The following is a 27614-nucleotide window of genomic DNA, read 5'->3' on the forward strand; positions in this document are numbered from 1 at the left end:
GGCGTGAGCCAACGCGCCCAGCCACCTTTTAAATTTCTGTAGACACAGGGCTCCCACTATGTTTCTCAGGATTGTTGCTTACCTTTCATCAGGAGGAACTCAATTATGTATGGCCAGCCCTAGAAAAGCCAGATCACCATGATGGTTGGTTTCAACTGCTACCTGAAAAAACGTGAGACCAGCACGTTGGCTCATACCTGTAATCCTAACATTTTGGGCCGGAGGATCAATTGAGGCCAGGAGTTTGAGACCAGCCTGGGTAACATAGCAAGACCCTGTCCCTACTAAAAATAAAAAACAATTAGTTACGTGTGGTGGAGAGCGCCTGTAGCCCCAGCTACTAGGGAAGTGGGAGGATCCCTTGAGCCCATAAAGTGGAGGCTGTAGTGAACTGTGATCGCACCACTGCACTCTAACCTTGGCGACAGTGAGACTTTGTCTCAAAAAAAAAAAAAAATCAAATAAAAATAATTGGGGTTGTGTTGGCAGGGAAAAAAGGGATACGTGGGAATGTATGTTGAGTGGACAATGAATGTCTGCCTCAGGATCCAAAGTAAGTCTGCAAAAACCCAATTCTGTGAGAAAGACAAGGAAGAAGGGAAGATGATGGTAGAATAGATCTACAATCCTAAGGATCACCTGCTAGTGGGAAACAAAACAGGTTGGGCAGACTGTTTATAGTATCAACTTCGAGCAGCAGAAAGGCAAAGCATTTGGAACCAGGTGGTTCTGGCATGGAGAGATGGGCGTGCCATAGCCACCACAAAAGCTATCGAGAGAATGACTACAGAGCCTTGACAGACACTCTGGTTACCGTTCAGAGATTCTGTACACGATCTTTCGGACTTTGCAGTCACATGTCTATGTAAACACGTTGAACACAAAAATTAGCAAGCAAGGGGTAAGTGCGGGCGTGAGGAAAATTCCCTTACAAGCTTCAGCTGACTGCCCCCTTCACCTGTTCTTTATCTTAATATCCTTGTTATTCGCTCTCTGCTGAAGAAGAATTCTTGCTATTTCAGGTGGGGCTGATGGGCACATCGTGAGGGGCCCTCTTCCGTAAAAACGAGACGATGTCAGGCAAACGCTCCTTACCCTGCCATTTCTAGTTACGTCAAGGATCTTACTGCTCCAGGACGGAGGACCTTCAAGGAACTGCAGCGTAGCGATAATCACCGATGCAGTTAAGCCGGGCCCTGGGCTGATTCACTCTCAGACCCCGGGGGGAGTGGCCCTTGCGCCCGAAAGAGGGCTACGGCGTAGCCCCGGCCCGGCACCCCAGTTGACTCCCTGCTTCCCGTACCCCAAAAGCCTAAGCGCGGAAGAGGCGGGGGACACCAAAGAAACCCGCACCAACTCCCCGACCCAGGCCCTGGGGAAAAACGGCGAAGCCCAGGGGCGGGGGACAGGATGGAGCGAGTGACCTGGCGCTCCCCGGGCCTCAGAGCCCGTGGAGTGGGTCGTGGTGGGCGACGCCACGCAACCGCGACCCGTCCGTTGCCTCCGCCATCTTCGCCTACTCACACGGACTCCCCCCGCGGCCGCGCTGGCTTCGCGTTTCCCTTCCGGCCGCTGACAGAGATCCGGGCTGGGCGGGGTGGGCGAGCGCGCAGAGGGGGTGGACCAAGGGCGGGGAGGCCGGACGGAAGAGGAAAGGGAGGGCGGCGAGCCGGCCACGGCGGGGTGTGGAGCGTGCGGCGTGTGTGCGGAGGGAGAGGTGGGGGGCGGAGGAGAGGCGAGGCAGGGAGGGAGGTGGAGGAATGAGAGCGCGAGGCGCCTCTCGTCCGCTCCTAAGCCCGGGCGGAAAGAGCCGAGCGCAGCCCGAGCGCTCTGTTAAAATGGCGGCGGCGTCGGCGGTGGCCGCGGCGTCTGGTCGGTGAAGTGACTCTGCTGCTTCTCTCCCCACCCGCCCCCTCCCCCCCTCTCCCCTCCCCCCGTCCTTCCCCCCCTTCCCCGCCGCCGGCGCCTCGGCGCCTCTCCGGCCTGCGCACCTCCCCTCGCTCCCCTCCTCTCCCCCTCCCGCTGCGGGGACCGCCGGCCCCCTCCCCCATTTTCTTGCTCCCCGCCCCGTCCCCGTCGCCGCCCGCCCTAGTCGCCTCCCCGCCCCGCCGGCCGGCCGGCCCCCTCCTCCGCCTCTCTCCCCTCCCCCCCGCCGGTCGGGATCAGTCAGTGTGATCCGAAGCGGGGGAGGGGGGGGGCGGCGGCCGAACGATGTGCGAGAACTGCGCAGACCTGGTGGAGGTGTTAAATGAAAGTAAGTAGCCGCGGTAGCGGCCTGTCGGGGTGCACGGTTTGGGGTCCTCGCGCAGCTCTCTGGCCTCCCCGGGCCGCCGCGGCCTGCGGGAGGCGACGGCCGGGCCGGGCGGCGTGCGGGCCTAGCGCCCCGGGAAGGTGCGCGGTGGCGCGGCCGCCGCGGCGCCTCGGGCCCAGCCCGGCCGGGTTACCTGGGCGCCCGAGAGGCGGCCGCCGCGGAGCTCCGGCTCGGCCTGGCCCGGGCGCTCTGGGCTCTCGGAAAGTTTCCTCATTACAGGTGTCAATTAATGAAGGCAGTAATGAACCCCTCGCCGCCTTCGCCCCCTTCGCCCTGCCGGGAAGGTGCGGGGAGGTGGGGTCGGAGGACGAGGCTTTCCTCCGCAGTCCAAATCCTCCGGCCGCCCTCTTTGATTTCCAGCGTGCTGCCGAGGCCTCTCTTACCTGCTAATTTTCATTAAACTCCCTGGGAGCAGGGTGGTGGTTTTTCCCTCCCTTGCGGGTTTGTGGGTGTCTTAAACACTTCAGCCAGACCTTAAATAGCTGAAAACGAACTGTGATAGTGATGATTGGAACCTTCACACCTATTTTTAAAATAAATTTGTTAATGATGTTTCTTAGTGTAGCATTCACCGCTTTAATGGTACATTCTGTTAAGCAGAGCACTGTACTACACATACCATCCCGGGATAGTTACGGCCTATCTCTCCTGGAAGGAAAGGCCTTTTACCTGGTACTTTACTTTTTATTATTAAAGAGGGTACGTTGATCTTTTCTGGCCTTTTTATTTTATTCTCGACCCTTGCAAGATGGTATTCCAGCTTATAGAAGATATATTGCAAATCAACTACTTCTGGGCGTAAAGGCCTAGTTGGCAGAGGTGAATTAGATGAAGGGATCAATTTACAAAAAGTTGGTTGTTGAAAAAATGCTCACTTATGAACAGTTTATGTGTGTTTTGGATTTGTATTCTGTTTGTGATATTTCCGCAGACTTTCAGACTATCTAATTTTGTAATACAATTCGCTAAAACAGTTGATTTATAAAATGTACCATGGTATTTGTGTTTGAATGTCACTTTAATGACCAAAGGCAATAATAAAAGTGGAAGGGTTCTAACTTAATTTCAACTCCGTATTTACTTTCTGATAGGTGGAATAGGCTTTTGCACATATTCCAACTAGAGGTTCCAGTATTTGTGTCACCCTAAATTATCCTAGAATTTTAAGATTATTTGTGTGTATTTTGAGATACTTTTATTTCTGGCGCAGGCGGTTTACGATATGATAAACTTAAATCCTCAATACTTACTGTGTTTTATGTCTCACATACAAGTCGTGTGATTATGATTGTTACGCTCAACTTGGAAAGTTAATCGTTTTGCAGTGTAATATGAGGAACAAGTACTTAATTTTGTTGGTGATTTTAAATATCTTTTTTTTTTTCTTGAGACAGAGTTTTGCTCTTGTTGCCCAAGCTGGAGGGCAATGGCATGATCTCGGCTCACTGCAAACTCTGCCTCCCAGGTTCAAGCGATTCTCCTGCCTCAGCCTCCTGAGTAGCTGGGAATGTAGGTTCCCCCCACCATGCCCGGCTGATTTTTGTATTTTTGGTAGAGACGGGGTTTCACCATGTTGGTCAGGCTGGTCTTGAGCTCCTGACCTTGTGATCCGCCTGCCTCGGCCTCCCAAAGTGCTGGGATTACAGGCGTGAGCCACTGCGCCTGGCTGATTTTAAAATATCTTAAACTTGGAAAATTTTAAACAAAACATCTAAAGAAAGTAAAGTTGGTTTATCTTTTGAAAAGAGGTGGCATCTTGATCATAATGAAAGGTCTTATTTAAGATTATCTGGGAAACCCCTAGAACTTTGGTTAGAAGCACTGAAAAATGCAGTGCATTTATGGAGTGTTAGAAATGTGGAGAATTGAAATAGAATTTAGCTTTTATTACCTTTAAGCAAATACAGTTAGTTCAACCAGCTTCTCAAAATCTGGTCATGTGCACCCTCTAAGAAACCTGTTCTAATGAACAAGTAAGGGTTTTCTATTTGTGTGTAAGCCAGTGGACTCTAAAAATACTTAGTTTCTTAATATTGCCTTTGAGGCTCAATTTAAAAGTTTAACTCTTAAACAATAATCTCACAGTGATGCTTCCTTTTTAAAAAAATTTACGGCCAGGCGCAGTGGCTCACGCCTGTAATCCCAACACTTTGCGAGGCCAAGGTTGGCGGATCACCTGAGGTTGGGAGTTCAAGACCAGCCTGACTAACATGGAGAAACCCCATCTCTACTCAAAATACAAAATTAGCTGGGCGTGGTGGCACATGCCTGTAATCCCAGCTACTGGGGAGGCTGATCAGGAGAATTGCTTGAACCCGGAGGCAGAGGTTGCAGTGAGCCGAGATTGTGCCATTGCACTCCAGCCTGGGCAACAAGAGCGAAACTTTGTCTCAAAAAACATTTTTTTTACTTCAACAATTATATGTGTAGTTTATACCACACTATTAAAAGTTGTTTTTTTTTTCTGTAGTTCTTTGCTTATCCGTGGCTATGATGGAGCATGATAATGAACATGAGTGGTTGGAGCTTGATAAAACTTGTTGAAGTAGATTATATGTGTTTCTTGTGATCTCATTTGCAGTAATTACCTATAAAGTCTGCCCTTTTCCCGCCTGTACTTTGTACAAAGATGAGCATCAGTTCAACGTTGATTTAGAAATTCAGAGTTGGCCGGGCAACTCTGAATACAGCTCACGCCTGTATTCCCAACACTTTGGGAGGCCGAGGTGGGCGGATCACAAGGTCAGGAGCTCGAGACCAGGCTGGCCAATATGGTGAAACCCCATCTCTACTAAAAATTCACAAATTAGCCGTGTGTGGTGGTGTAGGCATCTGTAGTCCCAGCTACTTGGGAGGCTGAGGCAGGAGAATTGCTTGAACCCTGGTAGGCGGAGGTTGCAGTGAGCCGAGATCATGCCACTGCACTCCAGCCTAGGCCACAGAACAAGACTCCATCTCAAAAAAAAAAAAAAAAAAAAAAATCAAAGTTACTGTCCTCCCAAAATGTGCTCAGAATTCATCTTTAAATACGACACCCTGTAACAGTTTAGCCAGCTGAGAGAAGCAATAAAATTGTGCATATTTTTGGGTGGTGTGTTTCCAGGTCATGCTGAAAAATACGTAATTAGTATTAAAGCAACCTCACAAAACAATCAGACGTGGTGGTGCGCCCCTGTAATCCCGCCTCGGCAGGAGGCTGAGGCAGGAGGATTGTTTGAGGCTGGGAGTTCGAGACCAGCGTGGACAACATAGTAAGACTGCTTTTTTTATTATTATTATTATTTTATATTTTATTTGGAGACAGAATCTCGCTGTGTCACCCAGGCTGGAGTGCAGTGGCACGGTTTCGGCTCACTACAACCTCTGCCTCCCTGGGTTCAGCAATTCTCCTGCCTCAGCCTCCCAAGTGGCTGGGATTACAGGCACACGTCACCATGCCCGGCTAATTTTTGTATTTTTAGTAGAAACGGGGTTTCACCATATTGGCCAGGCTGGTCTGAACTCCTTACCGTGTGATCTACCCGCTTAGGTCTCCCAAAATGCTAGGATTACAGGCGTGAGCCACCGCGCCTGGCCAAGACTGCTGTCTTTAAAAAACAAACCAAAAGCACTGTTTCTTGTGAAATTAACAAACACTGATCACACTTAGAGAAGGCTACCTGGGCAAACAAGAGTGTAATAAATTTTTTTTTTTTTTTTTGACACGGAGTCTAACTCTCACCCAGGCTGGAATGCAGTGTCGGCTAGCTGCAACCTCCACCTCCCGGATTCAAGTGATTCTTCTGCCTCAGCCTCCTGAGTAACTGAGACTACAGGCACCCGCCTCCTTGCCTGGCTAATTTTTGTATTTTTAGTAGAGGTGGGATTTTGCCATGTTGGCCAGGCTTGTCTCAAACTCCTGACCTCAGGGGATCTGCCTGCCTGTACCTCCCAAAGTGCTGGAATTACAGGAGTGAGCCAGCGTGCCTGGCCTAAAAATTTTGTTTAAAAAATTTTTAGTTGATAAATAATAATTTTACATATTCATGGGGTACATAGTGATGTTTCAATACATAAAACGTATAGTGATCAGTTGAAGTTAATTAGTATATCCATCTCAAACATTTAGCATTTGCTTTGGGAACATTCAGTATCCTCCTAGCTATTTGAAACTGTATCATATATTATTGTTTTTTTGAGATAGGGTTTCTTTCCCATTGCCCAGGCTGGAGTGCAGTGGTATGCTCTTGGGTCACTACAGCCTCCGCTTCCTGGGCTTAAGCAATCCTCCTGCCACATCCTCCCAAGTAGCTGGGACTACAGGCATGTGCCACCAAGCCCGGCTAATTTTTGTATTTTTAGTAGAGATGGGGTTTCACCACGTTGGCCAGGCTGGTCTTGAACTCTTGAACTCAAGTGATCTGCCCGCCTTGGCCTCCCAAAGTGCTGGGATTATAGGCATGAGCCACCATGCCCGGCTTGTATCATATATTATTGTTAACCGTAGTCATTCTGTAGTAGTATAGAACACTAGAACTTATTCCTTCTATCTCACTGTAATTTTATATTCTTTAACAAATCTCTCCCTATCCCTCCCCTCCCTCTACCATTCCCAGCAAATTTTGTGTGTGTTTTTGTTTATTTTATTTTATTTTTTTTTGAGACAGAGTCTTGCTCTGTCACCCAGGCTGGAGTGCAGTGGCGCCATCTCTGCTCACTGCAAGCTCCGCCTCCCGGGTTCACGCCATTCTCCTGACTCAGCTTCCCGAGGAGCTGGAACTACAGGCGCCCGCTACCACGCCCGGCTAATTTTTTGTATATTTAGTAGAGATGGGGTTTCACCATGTTGGCCAGGATGGTCTCGATCTCTTGACCTCGTGATCCACCCGCCTCGGCCTCCCAAAGTGCTGGGATTACAGGCGTGAGCCACCGTGCCTAGCCGTGTTTTTGTTTATTAATAGAGACAGGGCCTTGCATTGTTGCCCAGGCTGGTCTCAAACTCCTGGTCTCAAGCCATTCTCCTGCCTCAGCCTCCCCAAGTACTGGAATTACAGGCATGAGCTACCATGCCTGGCCAGTTAATTGTGTTTTAAATGAAAGGGTAGACACAAGTGTGGGTAGTATAGCTTTGTATCAGATATGCACAGACTTTTTGATAAGAGTAAGGTCTTCATGTGGAATGTTTAAAGTTTGGCAGAATGCAGTATCGTTAAAAGTAACAGATTATGAACAGTTCGTTTTGTCATCAGTTTTTGGTGAGAGTATTAATGTTATTAGTTATACCTCTAGTCCTGAGAATCTGAAGCTGTAAACTTTCACTGTGGAAACATGCAGAGGCATACAGACACAGAATTGTGCTTACAGGTTGCGGACCCGTTGAAGTTTGTTCCTGGAACCAGACTAAGGATCCTATCATAAGTACCCTTGCCCCACCACACCCACCCTTTTTAAATATAATCTTGACACATATCATAAAAGTTGAAACTACATTTCAAAATCATATTTGGCTTTAGTGTTAGAATAACCAATCCCAACAATACTAAAATACTGGACTTGCCATTTTCTTTTAATGCTTCATTTTTAAAACATTTAAAAAGCTTGGATGTATTGAGTAAATTTTGCTGTTATCATTTTGTGGGATTACATTCTGTTTAGGATAAATTTTAAATTTCTGTTCCTCTGCTTGTTCTGTTGAGTTTGTATGATAACTGTTTTTGTAGTTACTTTTGTGAACCAGTTTACAAAGGCCAAAGCATTTCTAGATCTTGGTGAGGAGTTGGAGGCTTAAAGTTACATGCTTTAGGCCATCACCATAGCAAACTCACTAGTAAACTGAGGTTATTTACCTCGTAAGGTAAATTTCTCTGAAAGCAGAGTGAAAATTACATAGTACCTCTTTTTTTTTTTTTTTTTTTTTTTGAGACGGAGTCTCGCTCTTTTGCCCAGGCTGGAGTGCGGTGGTGCGATCTTGGGCTCACTGCAACCTCCGCCTCCTGGAACTACAGGCGTGAGCCACCGCGCCTGGTGTACGTTATTGTTTTAAACCACTTATGTGTTGTAGATTTTACTCTGTGTATTCGTTTAGTGGGTTATAGTTTACCAAGTTGTCCAAAATGGATAATTCATGTGAGATAGGCAAGAGCAAGTATTGTATCCCAATACCATTTGGTGAAAAAGTTGAACTTCAGAAAGGATAAGTAGTTTGCCAAGATCACCTGTCAACCTGCATAGTCAAATTTGAGATGGAACTCAGCTACTCCAATATCTGTATTTGAAGAATAATTCTGTTGTGTTTATTTTGTTGGTGGTGGTGTTTTTGAGACGGAGTCTCGCTCTGTTGCCCAGGCTGCAGTGCAATGGCACGATCTCAGCTCACTGCAACTTCCGCTTCCTTGGTTCAAGTGATTCTCCTGCCTCATCCTCCCGAGTAGCTGGAATTAGAGGCGCCTGCCACCACGCCCAGCTAATGTTTGTATTTTTAGTCGAGACTAATTTTCACCAGTTTGGCCACGCTGGTCTCGAACTGATGATGTCAGGTGATCCACCTGCCTCGGCCTTTCAGTGTGTTTTATTTTTAAAGCAGATTACTTTATTGAATAGTTTGTGTTGGGTACTTAAGTACTTTACATGCTTTGCATGCTGCTGATTTAATCAGTTCTTTGAGGGAGGTACTCTGTCATCCTTTTCAGATGAGGGAACTAAGGTTTAGAGAATTTATGTGACTTGCTTAGGGTCACATGTGACTGTTGGGTGGAACCACAGGACTTAATCCCAGATTAGGCTAAGAGTTTTTTTTTTTATTTTTTTGAAAAGGAATTTTGTTCCTGTTGCCCAGGCTGGTGTGCAATGGCATGATCTCGGCTCACTGCAACCTCCGCCTCCTGGGTTCAAGCGATTCTCCTGCCTCAGCCTCCTGAGTAGCTGGGATTACAGGCATGCACCACCATGCCTGGCTAATTTTTGTAATTTTAGTCGATGTGGGGTTTCACCATGTTGGCCAGGATGGTTTTGAATTCCTGACCCCAGGTAATCCGCCTCCCTTGGCCTCCCAAAGTGTTGGGTTTAGGGGCGTGAGCCATCCTGCCTGGCCTAAAAGTTCTTACTAGTTAACATTGTATAAATTTTATGATGATCTATCTGAATCACCACTGTTCAGTTGGCAAAGTGAAAATTACTGACCGTGTTTTATGTATCTTCAAAAATTCAGACAAATTTCTGTGATAATTGTAGTAGGAATTCAAAAGTGGTAATAAGTATAGCTGAATAAGAATCTTTTTCATTGAACAAAATTTCAAATTTTTTGATTTTTGATTATTTTTTAAGACACAGTGTATCACCCATGCTGGGGTGCAGTGGCCCAATTACAGCTCACTGCAGCCTCAAGCTCCTGGGCTCAAGTGATGCTTCTGCCTCGGCCTCCCAAAGTGTTGGGATATGCTGTACCCGGCTGAGAATCTTTCTTAATACTGTTACTCTGCAGTGAACCGTTTAATAAAACTACATGTTTCCAGGGCTTTTTAGATACTATGAGTATATAGGTACTAAATCAATTAGTAACATAACTTTTTCAGTAGACATTTAATCTAAAGTTGGAATTTTTTTCCCCCCTTTGGAGATGGAGTCTTATTCTGTCATCCAGGCTGGAGTGCAATGAAGTGATCATTGCTTACTATAACCTTGACCTCCTGGGCTCAAGTGATTTTCCTGTCTCACCCTCCTGAGTAGCAGGGACTATAGGTGTATACCAGCACACCTGGCTGCCTTTTTTTTTTTTTTTTTTTTTTTTTTTGGGAAACAGTTTCCCTCTGTCTCCCAGGCTGGAGTGCATTGGTACAGTCTCGGCTCACTGCACCCTCTGCCTTGGGGGGCTCAAGCAGTTCTTGTGCCTCACCCTCCCAAGTAGCTGGGATTATAGGCATGTGCCATCATGCCGGGCTAATTTTTGTATATTTAGTAGAGATGGGGTTTCGCCATGTTGGTCAGGCTGGTCGCAAACTCCTGGCCTCAAGTGATCCGCTTGCCTCAGCCTCCCAGAGTGCTGGGATTACAGGGTGTGAGCTACTTTGTCCGGTTCTCCTGAACTGATTTTTTTTTTTTTTTTTTTTTTTTTTTTGGAGACGGAGTCTTACTCTGTGGCCCAGGCTGGAGTGCAGTGGCATGATCTTGGCTCACTTCAGCCTCCTCTTCCTGGGTTCAAGCGATTCTCCTGCCTCAGCTTCCCGAGTAGCTGGGGTTACAGGTGCGTACCACCATGCCCAGCTAATATTTGTGTTTTTTGTAGGAATGGGGCTTCACTGTTTTGCCCAGGCTGTTCTCAAACTCCTAGCCTCAAGCGATTCACCCACCTCGGCCTCCCAAACTGCTGGGATTACAGGCATGAGCCACCACGCCTGGCTGATTTTCTTTTTTTTTTTTTTTTCCCCTGAGATGGAGTCTTGTTCTGTTGCCCCAGGCTGGAGTGCGATGGCCTGATCTTGGCTCACTGCAACCTCCGCCTCCCGGGTTCAAGCGATTTTCCTGCCTCAACCTCCCGGGTAGCTGTGATTACAGGCAACTGCCACCATGCCTGACTAATTTTTGTTACGTTTAGTAGAGATGAGGTTTCACCATGTTGGCCAGGCTGGTCTTGAACTCCTGACCTCATGATCTGCCCACCTCGGCCCCCTAAAATGCTGTGACTACAGGTGTGAGCCACCGCGTCTGGATGAAAACATGTTTTTGTGTAAGATTTCATTTTATATAAAATTTAATATATCTGTTTCCAGTTCTCCCATATTATGAATAGTGCCGCAAATGTACATCTTTCTACTTAAATCTTTTATCTACATCCCTGGTTCTTTTAGATTTCTAGACGTGAGTTTACTGTGTCAAAAAATATAAACATTTTTCATTATTTTCACACTGTTTGCTTGCCAGAAAGGATGTATTGATCTTTTAGTCGTAGTCGTGCCTGTGTAAGGGCGCTTTCACCTGTCTTGAATATTATCCTTTAGAAAGTGTTATTTTAGCAGGGCATGGTGATGTGTGCCTGTAGTATTCCCAGCTACTCAGGAGGCTGAGGTGGGAGGATCACTAGAGCCCTGGAATTTAAGGCTAGCCTGGGCAACATAGCAAGACTTCATCTCTTAAAATAAAAGTTATTTTGGCAGAAAATGTATTAAGCAATTACTAGTAAACTTAACCATTCATATCTTTGTTAATTAATGAATTATATGTGTTTTTTTCCTGTATTTCAGATTTCAGTGTTTTGGGTTTTTTTTTTTATTTTTTTGAGATGGAATTTCGCTCTTGTTCCCTAGGGTGGAGTGCAATGGTGCCATCTCGGCTCACTGCAACCTCTGCCTCCCAGGTTCAAGCGATTCTCCTGCCTCAGACTCCCCAGTAGCTGGGATTACAGGGGCCTGCCACCATGCCTGGCTAATTATTTTGCATTTTTAGTAGAGACAGGGTTTCATCCTGTTGGCCAGGCTGGTCTTGAACTCCTGAGCTCAAGTCATCCACCTGCCTCAGCCTCCCAAAATGCTGAGATTACAGTTGTGAGCCACCCTGCCCGGCCCCTCTTACCTTCTTTCAAAATTCAAAGCTCGCTTTTTTTCTAACTTGTAAGTTTTATTAATAAGAATGAAATAACAACAACAACAAAAAGCTCACCTTTACCTGATTTTTTTTTCTTTTTTTTTTTTTGAGATGGAGTCTCGCCCTGTTGCCAGGGTGGAGTGCAGTGGCGTGATCTTGGCTCCCTGGACCTCCACCTCCCAGGTTCAAGTGATTGTCCTGCCTCAGCCTCCCGAGTACCTGGGACTACAGGCGTGCGTCACCATGCCCAGCTAATTTTTATGTTTTTAGTAGAGACAGAGTTTCTCCATGTTGGCCAGGATGGTCTCGATCTCCTGACCTCGTGATCCACCCGCCTCGGCCTCCCAAAGTACTGGGATTACAGGCATGAGCTGCCACGCCCGGCCTTCTACCTGTTTTATAAATCGAAATTCCATGTAAGATTTCTTTTGAGGAGAAAAGGGTATACCGTATTCCCCCCTTATCCAAGTGGAATGTGTTCTGAGACTTCCAGTGGATACCTCAAACCACAGATAGTGCTGTACCCTATGTACTGTTTTTTTTTCCTCATTATTTTAAGAACTTTCACCTTTTCACTTCAAATAAGCTTTTCTTTGGCATATCTGAATTACTAGTATCGCTGCTCTTGCACTTTGGGGCCATTATTGGGTAAAGTAAGGATTACTTGAATACAAGCATTGTGTAGTGCCACAGTGGATCTGACAACCAGGACAGCTACTTAGTGACTTAATGGGTAGGTTGCATGTACAGCCTGGATATGCTGGACAAAAGGATGATTCACATCCTAGACGGGACGGCACAAGATTTCATCATGCCACTCGGAATGGCAATTTAAAACTTATGAATTGTTTATTTCTGGAATTTTCCATTTAATATTTTTGGACCATAGTGACTGTGGGTAACTATGGAAAGCAAAACCAAAGATAATAGGGAGACTATTGTAATTTCTTAATAAGCTTGAAAACTAAGTAATATGTGGGTGCTCAAAAAAAGCCAACATAAAACTGTTTTCAAGTATCTTTTTTCTGAGATGGAGTCTTGCTCTGTTGCTCAGGCTGGAGTGCAGTGGTGCGATCTCGGCTCACTGCAAGTTCTGCTTCCTGGGTTGACGCCATTCTCCTGCCTCAGCCACCCGAGTGGCTGGGACTACAGGCGTCCGCCACCATGTCCAGCTAATTGTTTTGTATTTTTAGTAGAGATGGGGTTTTACCGTGTTAATCAGGATGGTCTTGATCTCCTGACCTCAGGTGATCTGCCCGCCTTGGCCTCCCAAAGTGCTGCGATTACAGGTGTGAGCCACTGTGCCTGGCCTTTTTTTTTTTTTTTTGGCTCTGTAGCCCAGGCTGGAGTGCAGTGGCTTAATATCAGCTCACTGCAGCCTTCACCTCCCGGGTTCAAGCGATTCTCCTGCCTCAGCCTCCTGAGTAGCTGGGATTACAGGTGCCTGCCACCACGCTTGGCTAATTCTTTTGTATTTTTAGTAGAGACGGGGTTTCACCGTGTTGGCCAGGCTGGTTTCGAACTCTTGACCTGAAGTGATCCGCCCGTCTTGGCCTCCCAAACTGCTAGGATTATGGGTGTGAGCCACCGTGCCTGGCCTGTTTTCAAGTATCTTAATTGTGCCCAAATTTTAGGAGGTGGTGTCATGCTTATGAAGTTGGAATACTATGATGAATTATATTTAACACAGTGATGATAATACACTTCTGTAGCTATTTGAACACTGAAATTTCTTATACAGTGTTTTCCTTGAAGGTACTTCCTTTGTAAGAGTCATGAGAAATAGAAAGATTTGTCTAAGGTCACACAGCAAAGAAGTAGCAGGGGTAGGACTAGAATTTAGTTGTGCTTATTTCTTCTCTGTACTTTTCACTAACCAAGCTATCTTTTTTTATTTTTATTTTTTAATTTTTAAGAGGACCCTGACTGTGGAAGTTGGGAAACTCATAAGAAACCATTAAAGGAACTGTGGAGAGATTTATTTGGGCTAAAGTGGATTAGGCAAGATTTGTTTTTATTTTTTCCCGAGACGGAGTCTTGATTTGTCACCCAGGCTGGATTGCAGTGGCGCAGTCTCGCCTCACTGCAACTTCCACCTCCCGGGTTCAAGCAATTCTCCTGCCTCAGCCTCCCAAGTAGCTGGGATTGTAGGCGCCCACCACTGTGCCCGGCTCATTTTTGTAAATTTAGTAGGAATGGGGTTTCACCATGTTGGCCAGGCTGGTCTTGAACTCCTGACCTCACCATCCACCCGCTTTGGCCTCCCAAAGTGCTGGGATTACAGGCGTGAGCCACTGTGCCCCGCCAAGATTTTAAGGAAGATGGAAGATTCAAGTGGGCCCTGTTTGAAATAGTTGCTGGGAATGAGAGGAGTGAAATGGCCTACCTTGACTTGTGAAGGCTCTGCATGACTTAGCCTCTGCTAGCTTCATTCCCTTGTTCTCTTGGCCTTTTTTTTTTTTTTTCCTTTTTGCCTTCTTTCATTGATGACACTGAGTCTTTATATATACCTTTTTTTTTTTTTTCCTGAGACAGTTTCACTCTTGTTGCCCAGGCTGGAGTGCAATGGTGCGATCTTGGCTCACTGCAACCTCTGCTTCCTGGGTTCAAATGATTCTCCTGCCTCAGCCTCCCGAGTAGCTGGGATTACAGGCACCCGCCACCACGCCTGGCTAATTTTTGTATTTTTAGTAGAGACAGGGTTTCACCATGTTGGCCAGGCTTCTCTTGAACTCCTGACCTCAGGTGATTTGCCTGCCTCTGCCTCCCAAAGTGCTGGGATTACAGGTGTGAACCACCGTGCCTGGCCTGTATATACCTTCTTATGCTTTTAAGTTTTGACTGAAATGATTTTTTTTCAGAGAGGTCTTTCCTGAACTCCAAGTCTGAAGTAGCTCTGGTTCTTTTTATTCATAGCATTTACCACAATTTAGAATTATGTATTTCTATGTTTACAACTGTAATTTTTTTATTCTATGAGACTATCAGTTCTATGATTGCAACTGTTATTACTGTTTTACATTGCCTGCATGTGGTAGGATCAGTGTTTATTTAAAATATCTGAAAAATCTTAAGATCACTGTGGGTTGATAATAGAAGGGAAAACAAGGGTAGGCTAGATGTGGTGTTTCCTGTTTTCTCGGATATATCAAGTACTGTCAGTCCTTGCTTTTGTGATGTCTTGCTTGCCACCCCCTTCATAAAATGGTACTTTTTGTTGTTGCTGCTGCTGTTTGTTTTTGGAGACAGGGTCTCACTCTGTCACTCAGGCTGGAGTACAGTGGTGTGATCCTAGCTCACTGCAGCCTTGACCTCCTGGGCTCAAAAGAGCCTCCCAAGTAGCTGGGACTACAGGTGCTCATGATGACACCCAACTTGCTTGCTTATTTATTTGGGAATGGGTTTCACTATATTTCCCAAGCTGCTCTTGAACTTCTGGCCTCAAGTGATTCTCCCGCCTCAGCCTCCCAAAGTGCTGGGATTACAGGCGTGAGGCACCACACACAACACTTTACTAGTTCGTGATATTAGTACCTGTGGGTTAAATTTAAGGTTGAGAATTATTATTCTTTTTAAACTAGGTAGGATTCTGTCTCAAGGACCAGAAAAAACCGTTTCTTTGGCAGAAACAGAGTTTTTCTTTAAAAGCTATAAGTAGGCGGTCTAGGTGTATATTCAGGTGTGCTTTACTTTTAATCATTGGGTTTATAACATAATCAGGACTTTATTTCTCTGTGGCTTGCTGGGCTTCCTTGGTTTTGACCTCAGTTTGGCCCTTCCTATGGTAACAGAAATGGCTACTGCACCTTATTTATTTGACAGGTCTTGCTCTGTCGCCCAGTCTAGAGTGCAGTGGCACGATCACGGCTCACTGTAGTCTTGACCTCCCAGGCTCAAGAGATCCTCCCACCTCAGCCACCTGAGTAGCTGGGACTATAAGCCTGTGCCATCACACCTGGCTAATTTTTGCAATTTTTGTAGAGGCAGGGTTTCACCATGTTACCCAGGCTGGTCTTGAACTCCTGGGCTCAAACCATCCTTCTGTTCCAGCCTCTTAAAGTGCTGGGGTTACAGGTGTGAGCAGTCACCACTGGTCTGTTTAGTTTTTTCAGACAGAGTCTTGCTCTGTTGCCCAGGCTGGAGTACAGTGGCTCAGTCATGGCTCACTGCACCCTCAACCTCCCAGGCGGGCCAAGCTATCCTCCTGCCTCAGCTTCCATAGTAGCTGGGACTACATGCCTGTGCCACCACACCCAGCTAATTTTCGTTTTGGTGTTTTTTATTTTTACTCTGTTAATAAATTGAGATGGGGTCCCACTGTGTTGCCCAGGCTGGTCGTGAACTCCTGGGCTCAAACTATCCTCCTGCCTCAGCCTCCCAAAATGTTGGGATTATAGGCGTGAACCACCATGCCTGGCCATTTTTTTGTATTTTTAGTAGAGATGGGGTTTCACCATGTTTCCCAGGCTGGTCTCCAACTCCTGGGCTCAAGTGATCTCCCTACTTTGGCTTCCTAAAGTGCTGGGATTGCAAGTGTGAGCCACTGTGCCCAGCACTACTGCACCATTTTTATACCACATCTTCATACCACAGTGTTTGGACATCACGTACTTAAACTATGCGGAGAAAAAGAGTGAATCTTTTCTGGAACTTACTGTACAAGAACAAGAAGGCTGCTTTTTCCAAAACCTTCCTGACAAATGTCATTTCATATATTATTGACTCTGTTCCTGAAATAGAGTTCAAAGAGGATGGACTTTGATTGGTTTAAACTAATCAGGACCTATTCTTGAAGCTGATCTCACCCAAATCTCATAACTAAGAGTGTGCTTCTGGAAAAGAAATCTGGCACGTTGTTACCATGAAAGAGGTGAAATTGCTTCTGGGCAGTAAGCCCACGGATATCTAATACACTGAAAACCATTTCTTAATATTGTATTTATTGAGTTGTGTTTCACCTTAACTCTGTTTAAATATTTGTTTTTTTAAAAACATAAATACTTGTGTAAAGCATTCTCCTGTATGCTGGTAGGTATAGAAATACATTTAGCTGTGTATTTTCTCTTAAGGAAGGTTCCAGAGTACAGATGAGGCAGTAGGATGATACTTGAGTGAGTGATCTTTGGAACCTGGTAGACCTGAGTTCAAATCCTGCTCCTGTCATTTATTAAGTCTCCGACTTTGGCTAAGTTCCCTTACCTCTTAATGCCTTGTTTCTTATTTGGAAATGAGGATATTCTTAATACATATCTCATAGGGATTTTGTGAGGAGTGAATAAGATAATGCGTATCAACATTTAACGCAGTGCTAGCATAAGAAATATGCAAAACAACAGCATGAAAAATAAAAATGGTAAATTTTGTGAAATAGCTATAGTTGAAGTGCAGTGGGAGGAGTTTAGTTTTGGAATGATGGGAGAAAACTTTGTGGACTTGATATAGTTTAAGTTGGTCTACGTGGTATATATGCATGTAAGTTTTTGATGTGGGGGTCTTGGTATGCTGCCTGGGCTGGTCTTGAACTTCCAGGCTCAAATGATCCTCCTGACTCAGATTCATGTTAGCTGGGATTACAGGCACACACCACTGCACCTGGCTATCTTTGAGTGATTGAAAAACAAAAACAAAAAAACCCTGTAATCCTAGCACTTTGGGAGGCCTAGGCTGGTGGATTGCCTGAGCTCAGGAGTTCGAGACCAGCCTGGGCAACATGGTGAAATTCTGTCTCTATTATAATACAAAAACTAGTTGGGCATGGTGGCACACATCTATAATCCTAGCTACTCAGGAGGCTGAGGCATGAGAATTGCTTGAACCCGGGAGGCGGAGGTTGCAGTGAGCTGAGATCGTACCACTGCACTCCAGGTTGGGTGACAGATGGAGACTCTGTCTCAAAAACAAACAAAAGGCTGGGGTGTGGCGGCCCACGCCTGTAATCCCAGCATTTTGGGAGGCCGAGGCAGGCATATCACCACAGATCAGGAGTTCAATACCAGACTGGCCAACATGGTGAAACCCTGTACCTACTAAAAATACAAAAATTAGCCTAGCATTGTGGCGTGTGCCTGTAATCCCAGCTGCTTGCCAGGCTGAGGCGGGAGAATCGCTTCAACTTGGGAGGTGGAGGTTGCAGTGAGCCAAGATGGCACCAGCGCACTCCATCCAGTCTGGGCTACTAGTGAGACTCATTTCAAATAAACAACCAAAAAAAGAAAAAGAAAAAAAAAAACCCCACTATATTTGCTGGGTGTAGCGGCTATGCCTATAATCCCAGCACTTTGGGAGGCCTAGGTGGGCGGATCACCTGAGGTCAGGAGTTCGAGACCAGCCTGGTCAACATGGTGAAACCCATGTCTACTAAAAATAAAAAAATTAGCTGGGTGTGGTGGTGGGCCCCTGTAATCTTGGCTACTCGGGAGGCTGAGGCAGGAGAATCACTTGAACTCGGGAGGCGGAGGTTGAAGTGAGTAGAGGTTGTGTCACTTCACTGTAGTCTGGGCGACAGAGGGAGACTCCATCTCAAAACAAGAACACTATATTGACACAGTCACCAGGGACCTGTTGTTGATGAAAGTAAACGGAGAGGTTTTCTCTATAACTCCATGGATCCAGTGCTTTCCCTTTGGGAAAAACAAAAACAAAAACAAAACAAAAAACAAAAAACTGGCTGGGCGCAGTGGCTCATGCCTGTAATCCCAGCACTTTGGGAGGCCAAGGCAGGTGGATCACTTGAGGTCAGGAGTTCAATACCAGCCTGGCCAACATGGTAAAACCCTATCTCTACTAAAAACAAAAACTAGCTGAGCATGATGGCACACGCCTGTAATCCCCAGCCACTTGGGAGGCAGAGGCAGGAGAATCACTTGAACCTGGGAGGTGCAGGTTGCAGGTAGCTGAGATCACACCCCTGGGTGACAGAGGGAGACTCCTTCTCGAAAAACCCCAAACCCTCTCTTTTCCTGCCTATAATTTAATCACTGTAGAAATCTGTAGAAAATACTGAAGAAATACAAACCTTGTAATTGTTAAAATTTTGGTTTATATAAATCTGTCTTCTGTGAATATGTATAAACTGAGTTTATACTTACCTACTCTGTTTTTTTATGAGCATTTTCTTATAAAATGCTCATAAAAAACATGAGCGAACATGATGAAACCCTGTCTCTACCCAAAATACAGGTATCTGAGAACAGAATTTAATGGCAGCCTACTTTTAGTCTTTTGAATGTGACACATATTTAACTAGTGTTTTCCTGTTTAAAAAAATATGAAAATATTTTTAAGCATAGAAATCTGGGTCATGTCCCAGGTCAAGATGTAAATTTGGTGTTTTTTGGTTTTTTTCTTCTTCCTTTTTTTTTTTTTTTTTTTTGAGATGGAATGTCACTCTGTTGCTTGGGCTGGAGTGCAATGGTGTGGTGGAATCTTGGCTCAGTGCAACCTGCGCCTCCTTGGTTCAAGTGATTCTCCTGCCTCAGCCTCCTGAGTAGCTGGGATTACAGGCACGCACCACTATGCCTGGCTAATTTTTGTATTTTTAGTAGAGATGGGGTTTCACCATATTGGCCAGGCTGGTCTTGAACTCCTGACCTCAAGTGATTCACCCTCCTGGGCTTCCCGAAGTGCTGGGATTACAGGCACAAGCCACTGCACCTGGCTTTTCTTTTTTTGAGACAGGGTCTTACTCTGTCGTCTATGCTGGAGTACAGTGGCGTGATCATGGCTCACTGCAAACGCTACTTTCCAGGCTTAAGTGGTCCTCCCATCTTAGCCTCCTGAGTAGCTGGGATTATAGGCGCAGGCCACCACACTTGGCTAATGTTTTTGGTATTTTTAGTACAGATGGGGTTTCACCATGTTGCCCAGGCTGGTCTCGAACTCATGGGCTCTAGCAATCCACCCGCTTCAGCCTCCCTAAGTGCTGGGATTATAGGCATGAGCCACAGTGCCCAGCCTAGATGTAATTATTTAAGGGTTCTGATTTTCAGTTACCCTCTAGAAAGGTTGTATTAATTTATTGCCTAAAAGCTTTATATGAGAGTGCCTTTTTTTTTTTAAATATTAGATATTCTATTTTTAAGAATCTGTATGATAGGGTGTCCTAACATGATAGGATGTCTTAAACTACTATATTTGTTCCTGCAAAGTTGTGCGTGTTTGTTTTTTTTTTTTTTTTTGGTTGTGGGGTGGGTCACAGTGTCTTGGTCTGTCTCTAAGGGCTGGAGTGTAGTGAGTGGCGTGATCAAGACTGACTGCAGCCTTGACCTCTGAGGCTCAAGCGATCCTCCTATGTCAGCCTCCTGACTGCAGGTGTGTGCTGCCAAGCCCAGCTAATTCTTAACTTTTGTTTTTTTGTTTTTTTTTGTGGTGGAGACAGGGCCTCTTTGTGTTTCCCAGGTGGGTCTCGAACTCCTGGTTTCAAGTAACCCTCCTGTCTTGGCCTTCCAAAGTGCTGGGGATTACAGGCCAGCACGGTGGCTGACGCCTATAATGCCAGCACTTTGGCGGGAGGCTGAGGCGGGTGGATCACCACCTGAGGTCAGGAGACCAGCCTGACCAACATGGTGAAACCCTGTCTCTACCCAAAATACAAAAATTAGTAGGGTGTGGTGATGCATGCCTATAATCCCAGCTACTCGGGAGGCTGAGGCACGAGAATCTCTTGAACCCAGGAGGTCGAGGTTGCAATGAGCTGAGATCGCACCGCTACACTCTAGCCTGGGTGACAGAGTGAGACTCTGTCTCAAAAAAAAAAAAAAAAAAAAAAAAAAGTGCTGGGAATTACAGGCACGAGCCACTTCACTTGGCATGGTTCTTGAGTTTTAATGGCAAGTAGTCTTTTGTTATTTAGAAAGGTCATTCCCACTCAAGATTAGATACTCAATTAAGTCTTTTTCTTTCTTTTTTTTTTTTTTTTTTGAGACGGAGTCTCACTCTGTCGCCCAGGCTGGAGTGCAGTGGCATGATCTCGGCTCACTGCAAGCTCCGCCTCCTGGGTTCACACCATTCTCCTGCCTCAGCCTCCCGAGTAGCTGGGACTACAGGCGCCCGCCACCACCCCCGGCTAATTTTTTGTATTTTTAGAAGAGACGGGTTTCACCGTGTTAGCCAGAATGGTCTCGATCTCCTGACCTCGTGATCCGCCCGCCTCAGCCTCCCAAAGTGCTGGGATTACAGGCGTGAGCCACTGCGCCCGGCTTTCAATTAAGTCTTTTTCTAGCTTTTATGGATTTGTTAAATTTAATTTTTTATTCATCTGGAATTTATTTTGGTATAAAGTATGAAGTAGGATCTAACATTAATTTTTCTGAACAATGACTTAGTGATTTTAGCAAATTTGAATTTCTCTCTTTTCCATTGATTTGAAATGCCATGTCTGTCTGGTTTTTTTTTTTTGTTTTTTTGTTTTTTTGTTTTTGAGGTGGGGTTTCGCTCTTGTTGCCCAGGCTGGAGTGCAATGGCATGATCTTGGCTCACCACAACTTCCGTCTCCCAGGTTGAAACGATTCTCCTGCCTCAACCTCCCGAGTAGCTGGGATTGCAGGCATGTGCCACCATGCCCGGTTAAGTTTGTATTTTTAGTAGAGACGGGGTTTCTCTCTTGGTCAGGCTGGTCGTGAACTGCCAGCCTCAGATGATCCGCCCACCTTGGCCTCCCGAGGTGCTGGGATTACAGGCGTGAGCCACTGCACCCAGCACCATGTCTGTCTTGTACAGAATTTATGAGTATATTCTTGGAGGCCTATTTTTAAGCTGTTTATTATTTCATTATCTGGTTTTAATTTAGTCACTTTATAATTTATCTTTGTGCCTGGTGCCGTTAAACCAAATAGGTTGTGAAAAGTTATTCATTTCTTTTTTTTTTTTTTTTTTTTTTGAGATGAAGCCTCACACTGTCACCTGGGCTGGAGTGCAGTGGCATGATCTCGGCTCACTGCAACTTCCACCTCTCGGGTTCAAGTGATTCTCCTGTCTCAGCGTCCCGAGTAGCTGGAATTATAGGCGCCTACCACCATGCCCAGCCAATTTTTTTTACATTTTTAGTAGAGATGGGGTTTCACCATGTTGACCAGGCTGGTCTTGAACTCTTGACCTCGTGATCCGCTTGCCTTGGCCTCCCAAAGTGCTGGGATTACAGGTGTGAGCCACCGTGCCTGGCCAAGTTACTCATTTGTTAAGATGAAACTTTAGAATCCTTTTTGTGTTTTTTTTTTTTTTTTTTGCATCTCCTCCGTTTCTATTGGAATTTTTATTGAAATTGGATTATGTTTATAAGTGGGGTAAGAGTTGACATCTTACGGTGTCTTTCCCGAAAGGAAATAATGTATCTTCCCATTTTTACATAATTTTTGTTTCTTTTTGACGTTTTATATTTTTCCCCTTTATGTAGGTTCTGCATATTTCCTTTTACATGTATTCCTGGATATTTTTGTTTGTTGTTCCCAATTAAAATGGTATATTTGCACATCTTTATCATTTATTTTACTTTATTATTTATTTGGTATTTTTAGTAGAGACAGGATTTCACCATGTTGGCCGGGCTGGTCTCAAACTCCTGCCCTCAAGTGATCTCCCCACCTCAGCCTCCCATACTTTATAATTTTTTTAACAGCTATAGTGAACTATTGGGTTGGTGCGAAAGTAATTGGGGTTTTGCCACTTTTAAACCACAATTACTTTTGTACCAGTCTAATAAATTCACATACCTTACTGGCACCCGACTCTGATTCAGAGTTGTGCAACCATCACCACAAACAAGTCTAGAACACTTTATCACCTCAATAGGATTCCCCTACCTTTTAGCAATCAGTCACCCTAAGCTACTTCCCATTTCAGTAGCACGAAGCAACAACCAACATGCCTTCTTAATATATTTGCCTATTCTGAACCTTTCGTGTATATGGAATACTAATATTTGTTTTTTTTTGTGACTGCCTACTTTCACTTAGCATAATGCTTTCCAGTTTTGTCCATGTTGTAGCATATGCCAGTACTTCAGTCCTTTTTTTTTTTGTTGAAGAATTTTTTTATTTTAATTTTAATTTTTGAGACAGAGTCTTGCTTTGTTGCCCAGGCTGGAGTGCAGTGGCATGAACTTTGTTCACTGCAGCCTCTGCCTCCTGGGTTCAAGTGATTCTCCAGCCTCAGCCTCCCGAGTAGCTGGGACTACAGGCGTGCGCCACCATGCCCAGCTTATTTTTGTATTTTTAGTAGAGACGGGGTTTCACCATATTGGCCAGGCTGGTCTTGCACTCGTGACTTCGTGATCCACCCACCTCAGCCTCCCAAAGTGCTGGGATTACAGGCATGAGCCACTGCGCCGGCTGATACAACTTCATTCTTTTGCATGAGGCTGTTCAGTTGTCCAAGCTTCATTTTTAGAAAAATCTATTCTTTCTGTTGCATGGTCTTGGCATCCTTGTTTGAAAGTCATTTGCCTGTACATATATAGGGTTTTTTTCTGTACTCTGTATTCTGTTTCATTGATCTGTATGTCTATTCTTACGCCAGTACTACACTCTCTTGATTGCTGTGGCTTTGTAATAAGATTGGAAGTCAGAAAGTGTAAATCTTTGTGGTTTTTTTTTTTGTTTTTTTTTTTTCAAAATTTTGTTGGCTCTTCAGGGTCCCTTGAGTTTCCTTTTGAGTTTTAGGATCAACTTGAAAACTTCTACAAAGATGCCAGCTGGAATTCTGGTAGAGATTGTAGTGAATCTGTGTATCAAGTTGAGGATTATTACTATCTTAACAATATTAAGTCTCCTGATCCATGAACATGGGATATCTTTCTATTTATATAGGTTGTCTATAATGCTTTAAACAATATTTTGTAGTTTCCTACTTTTTTTTTTTTTTAAGAGGGAGTCTCACTGTCATCCAGGCTGCAGTACAGTGGCATGACTTCCGCCTTCCAGGTTCGAGCGCTCCTCTTGTCCCTCCCGTCCCTCCCGTCCCTCCCGTCCCTCCCGTCCCTCCCGTCCCTCCATTCCCTCCTTCCTGTTGCCCAGGCTGGAGTGCAGTGGCACGATCTTGGCTCACTGCAACATCCACCTCCCAGGTTCAAGCAGTTCTCCTGCCTCAGCCTCCAGAGTAGCTGGGATGATTACAGGCATGCGCCACCACACCTTGCTAATTTTTATATTTTTAGTAGAGACAGGTTTTTCCATGTTGGCCAGGCTGGTCTCGAACTCCCAACCTCAGGTGATCCACCTGCCTTGGCCTCCCAAAGTGCTGAGATTACAGGCATGAGCGACTGTACCCGGCCTCTGGCCTGCACTTTTTGTTATTCAATACATTTTGGGCAAAGAATAAGAATCTTATTCTTTCTGATGCTATTGTAAAATTGTTTTTCTAGATTTTATATCTGAATTGTTCATTGCTAATATATAGAAATATGGTTGATTTGGTACCTTGATCTTGTATCCTGCAACCTTGAACTCATTTGTAAATTGTTTAGTGGATCCCTTAGGACTTTTTTATATATGTCATCTATGGATGGAAACAGTTTCTTTATTCTTTCCATTTGGGATGACTTTTACTTCATATACTCATTATTAAAAATATATCTTCATTTGGCTTGATCAGTGGTTATCAAAGTATGATCTGTCAACCATGGAGGTCCCAGAGAGCCTGTCAAAGAGTCGTCAAGATAAGATATTCTTTGCATTTTTTTTCCCCGTCCTTGAGACAGGGCCTCACTCACTCTGTTTCCTGGGCCAGAGTGTGGTGCTATTATCAGCTTACTACAGACTTGAACTCCTCAGCTAAGGTGATCCTCCTGGGACTGCAGGCATGTGCCACCACACCAGGCTAAATTTTTTTATTTTTGTAGAGACAGATCTCACTGTGTTGCCCAGTCTGGTCTTGAACTTCTGGCCTGAAGCAGTCCTCCTGCCTTGGCCGCCCAAAGTACTGGGATTATAGACATGGGCATTCATGCCTGGCCAGTTTGTGTTTTTCATTGTGTTGACATTTTCATTGATAGTGCAAAAGTGTCATGGATAAAACTACTGGCCACTTTGTATGAAGAAAGACAGTGGCATTAAGTAGATGTTGTATTCCTCACTCCCAAACATTTGTTATTTAAAATAAATTTTGACTTGATGTTCGATTTTATTAAATTTCACAGATACTTGGCTCTTGCCTGTAATCCCAGTATTTTGGGAGGCCAAGGCAGGTGGATCACCTGAGGTCAGGAGTTCAAGAACAGCCTGGCCAACATGGTGAAACCTTGTCTCTACTAAAAATACAAAAATTAGTTTGGTGTGGTGGCGCGCACCTGCAATCCCAGCTACTTGGGAGGCTGAGGCAGGAGAATGGCTTGATCCCAGTAGGCGGAGGTTGCAGCAAGCCGAGATTGCACCACTGCACTCCAGCCTAGGCGACAGAGTGAGACTGTCTCAAATAAATAAATAAATAAATAAAAGAAAAAACCCAAAACTAAGGAAACCAATTTCACAGATCTTGTATTCATGTCTTTTTATATTCTGTGATGAAATGAGTTCATATAAAGCATTTCTTCTCTCCTTAGTGCAGTAAGATGGTTAATTTGAGAAAATGGACAAGTGGTTTGAGTTGTGAGCTGAGCTAGCTGCTTTTTTCATAAAACATCTGTTTGAAAGTGTGATGGACTCATGCAAAGTTATCCAGATTTTTTATATTTAACAAGCATTTTCTTGAAAAACCAAGCATGTCACTTCAAGGAAGACTGATAATGTTAATTGCCAGTGATAAAATTTGAGCTTTGATAGAAAAATTAAAATTTTAGAAAACTTAAACCTGACACCATGAACTTGAAAGGTGCCCAATACTTAACAGATTTTTCTGATGAGATCAGTGGGATTATATATGTTTTCTGGTTTTTTTTTTTTTTTTTTTTTTTTTTTTTGGGAGACAGTTTCACTCTGTTGCCCAGGCTGGAGTGCAGTGGTGCGTTCTCTGCTCACTGCAACCTCTGCCTTCTGGGTTCAAATGATTCGGGTGCCTCAGCCTCCCGAGTAGCTGAGACTGCAGGTGCATGCCACGATGCCAGGCTAATTTTTTTATTTTTAGTAGAGACAGTGTTTCACCATGTTAGCTACGCTAGTCTTGAACTCCTGACCTCAGGTGATCTGCTTGCCTTGGCCTCCCAAAATGCTGGGATTACAGGCATGAGCCACCACGCCCGGCCTAATGTTATTTTCTGATGCTGTGTAATGAAATGTGTCAACATTGGAAAGATGATGTACATAACTTAGTGGACCAATATTTTCCAGATCACCAATATGTTATAAAATTATGCATGGGCAAAGTATCTACTCAGAGGGTAAAGTAGATCAGTGGAATTTTTTTTTTTTTTTTTTGAGGTGGAGTCTTGCTCTGTTGCCCAGGCTGCAGTGCAGTGGCACGATCTCGGCTCATTGCAACCTCTGCCTCTCAGGTTCTAGGGATTCTCTCACCTCAGCCTCCTGAGTAGCTGAGATTACAGGCACATACCACTACGCCTGGCTAATTTTTGTATTTTTAGTAGAGATGGGGCTTCACCATGTTGGCCAGGCTGGTCTCGATCTCCTGACTTTAAGTGATCCGCCCGCCTTGGCTTCTCAAAGGGCTAGAATTACAGGCGTGAGCTACCACGCCCAGCCTACATCACTGGATTTTAATGTAACAGACAGTACTTACATGATTTCAGTTTTCATATTACAACTCATTTTAAGAAATTACCATTGAGTTTTGGTGTAATATTGAAGAAGAAAATATTTAAGACTAAGCTGTTAAAATATTCCTACTTTCAACTTTAGATCATTTCAGGATGGATCTTCATATACTTCAATCAGGACAGTATATGATTGAGTACAGAAGCACTTAGAAGGATACATCCATCTTCTATTAAGCTAGACCCTAGATTTTCAAAAATATATAACAGTTCCACTTGTCTCACTGGTGTTTTTTGGTGGAAAATATGGAATGAAGTATTTATAAATGAATGAATAAATATGTAGACATTTCTAAGTTTTAGTTTAGTTTTTTTTTTTTTTTTTTTTTTTTTTTTTTTGAGACAGAGTCTGACTCTGTCACCCAGACTGGAGTGCAGTGGTGCAATCCTGGCTCACTGTACTCTCTGCCTTCCTGGGTTCAGGTGATTCTCCTGCCTCAGTCTCCTGAGTGGCTGGGATTACAGGTGCCCACCAAGTTACAGACTAATTACTTTTTTTTTTTGAAACAGAGTCTCGCTGTGTTGCCCAGGCTGGAGTGCAGTGGCACGATCGCAGCTCACTGCAACCTCCGCCTTTCAGGTTCAAGTGATACTCCTGCCTCAGGCTCCCGAGTAGCTGGGATTACAGGTGCATAGCACCACGCCTGGCAAATTTTTTGTATTTTTAAAAATAGAGACTGGGTGTCAGGCTGGTCTTGAACTCCTGACCTCGTGATCCGCTTGCCTTGGCCTCCCAAAGTGCTGGGATTACAGGCAGAGCCACTGTGCCTGGCCTGTAAGACATTATTATTATTTTATACAGTTTATGTTAATTTAGATTTACCCACATTTACTTTTTCTGTTGCTCTTCTTTTTTGTGTCTCTTGGCTTTCATCCGGGATCATTTTTCTCTTAGCAATTTTTTTTTTCTTTTTGAGACGGAGTCTCGATCCGTTGCCCAGGCTGGAGTGCAGTGGCGCAATCTCGGCTCACTGCAAACTCTGCCTCCCGGGTTCATGCCATTCTCCTGCCTCAGCCTCCTGAGTAGCTGGGACTACAGGTGCTTGCCACCAC

The 27614-nt window shown here is 44.8% G+C and overlaps 1 protein-coding gene across 7 annotated transcripts in view; it reads left to right on the forward strand.

Annotated features, from left to right (window-relative positions):
• Positions 1-1822: 1822 nt before the first annotated feature.
• The window catches only part of USP34 (ubiquitin specific peptidase 34), a 283157-nt gene continuing 257365 nt past the window's right edge, over positions 1823-27614 (forward strand). For all 7 annotated transcript variants that reach the window (XR_010149508.1, XR_010149509.1, XM_016948585.4 and 4 more), the window contains exon 1: positions 1823-2254. Coding sequence is in view for 4 of the 7 variants with exons in the window: in XM_016948585.4 (XP_016804074.1) it covers positions 2212-2254 (43 nt within the window). In the remaining 3 variants the exon portion in view is untranslated. The remainder of the gene's footprint in view (positions 2255-27614) is intronic.

The sequence above is a fragment of the Pan troglodytes genome, chromosome 12 (assembly GCF_028858775.2).
Source record: "Pan troglodytes isolate AG18354 chromosome 12, NHGRI_mPanTro3-v2.0_pri, whole genome shotgun sequence".
NCBI classification, from domain to species: Eukaryota; Metazoa; Chordata; class Mammalia; order Primates; family Hominidae; genus Pan; species Pan troglodytes.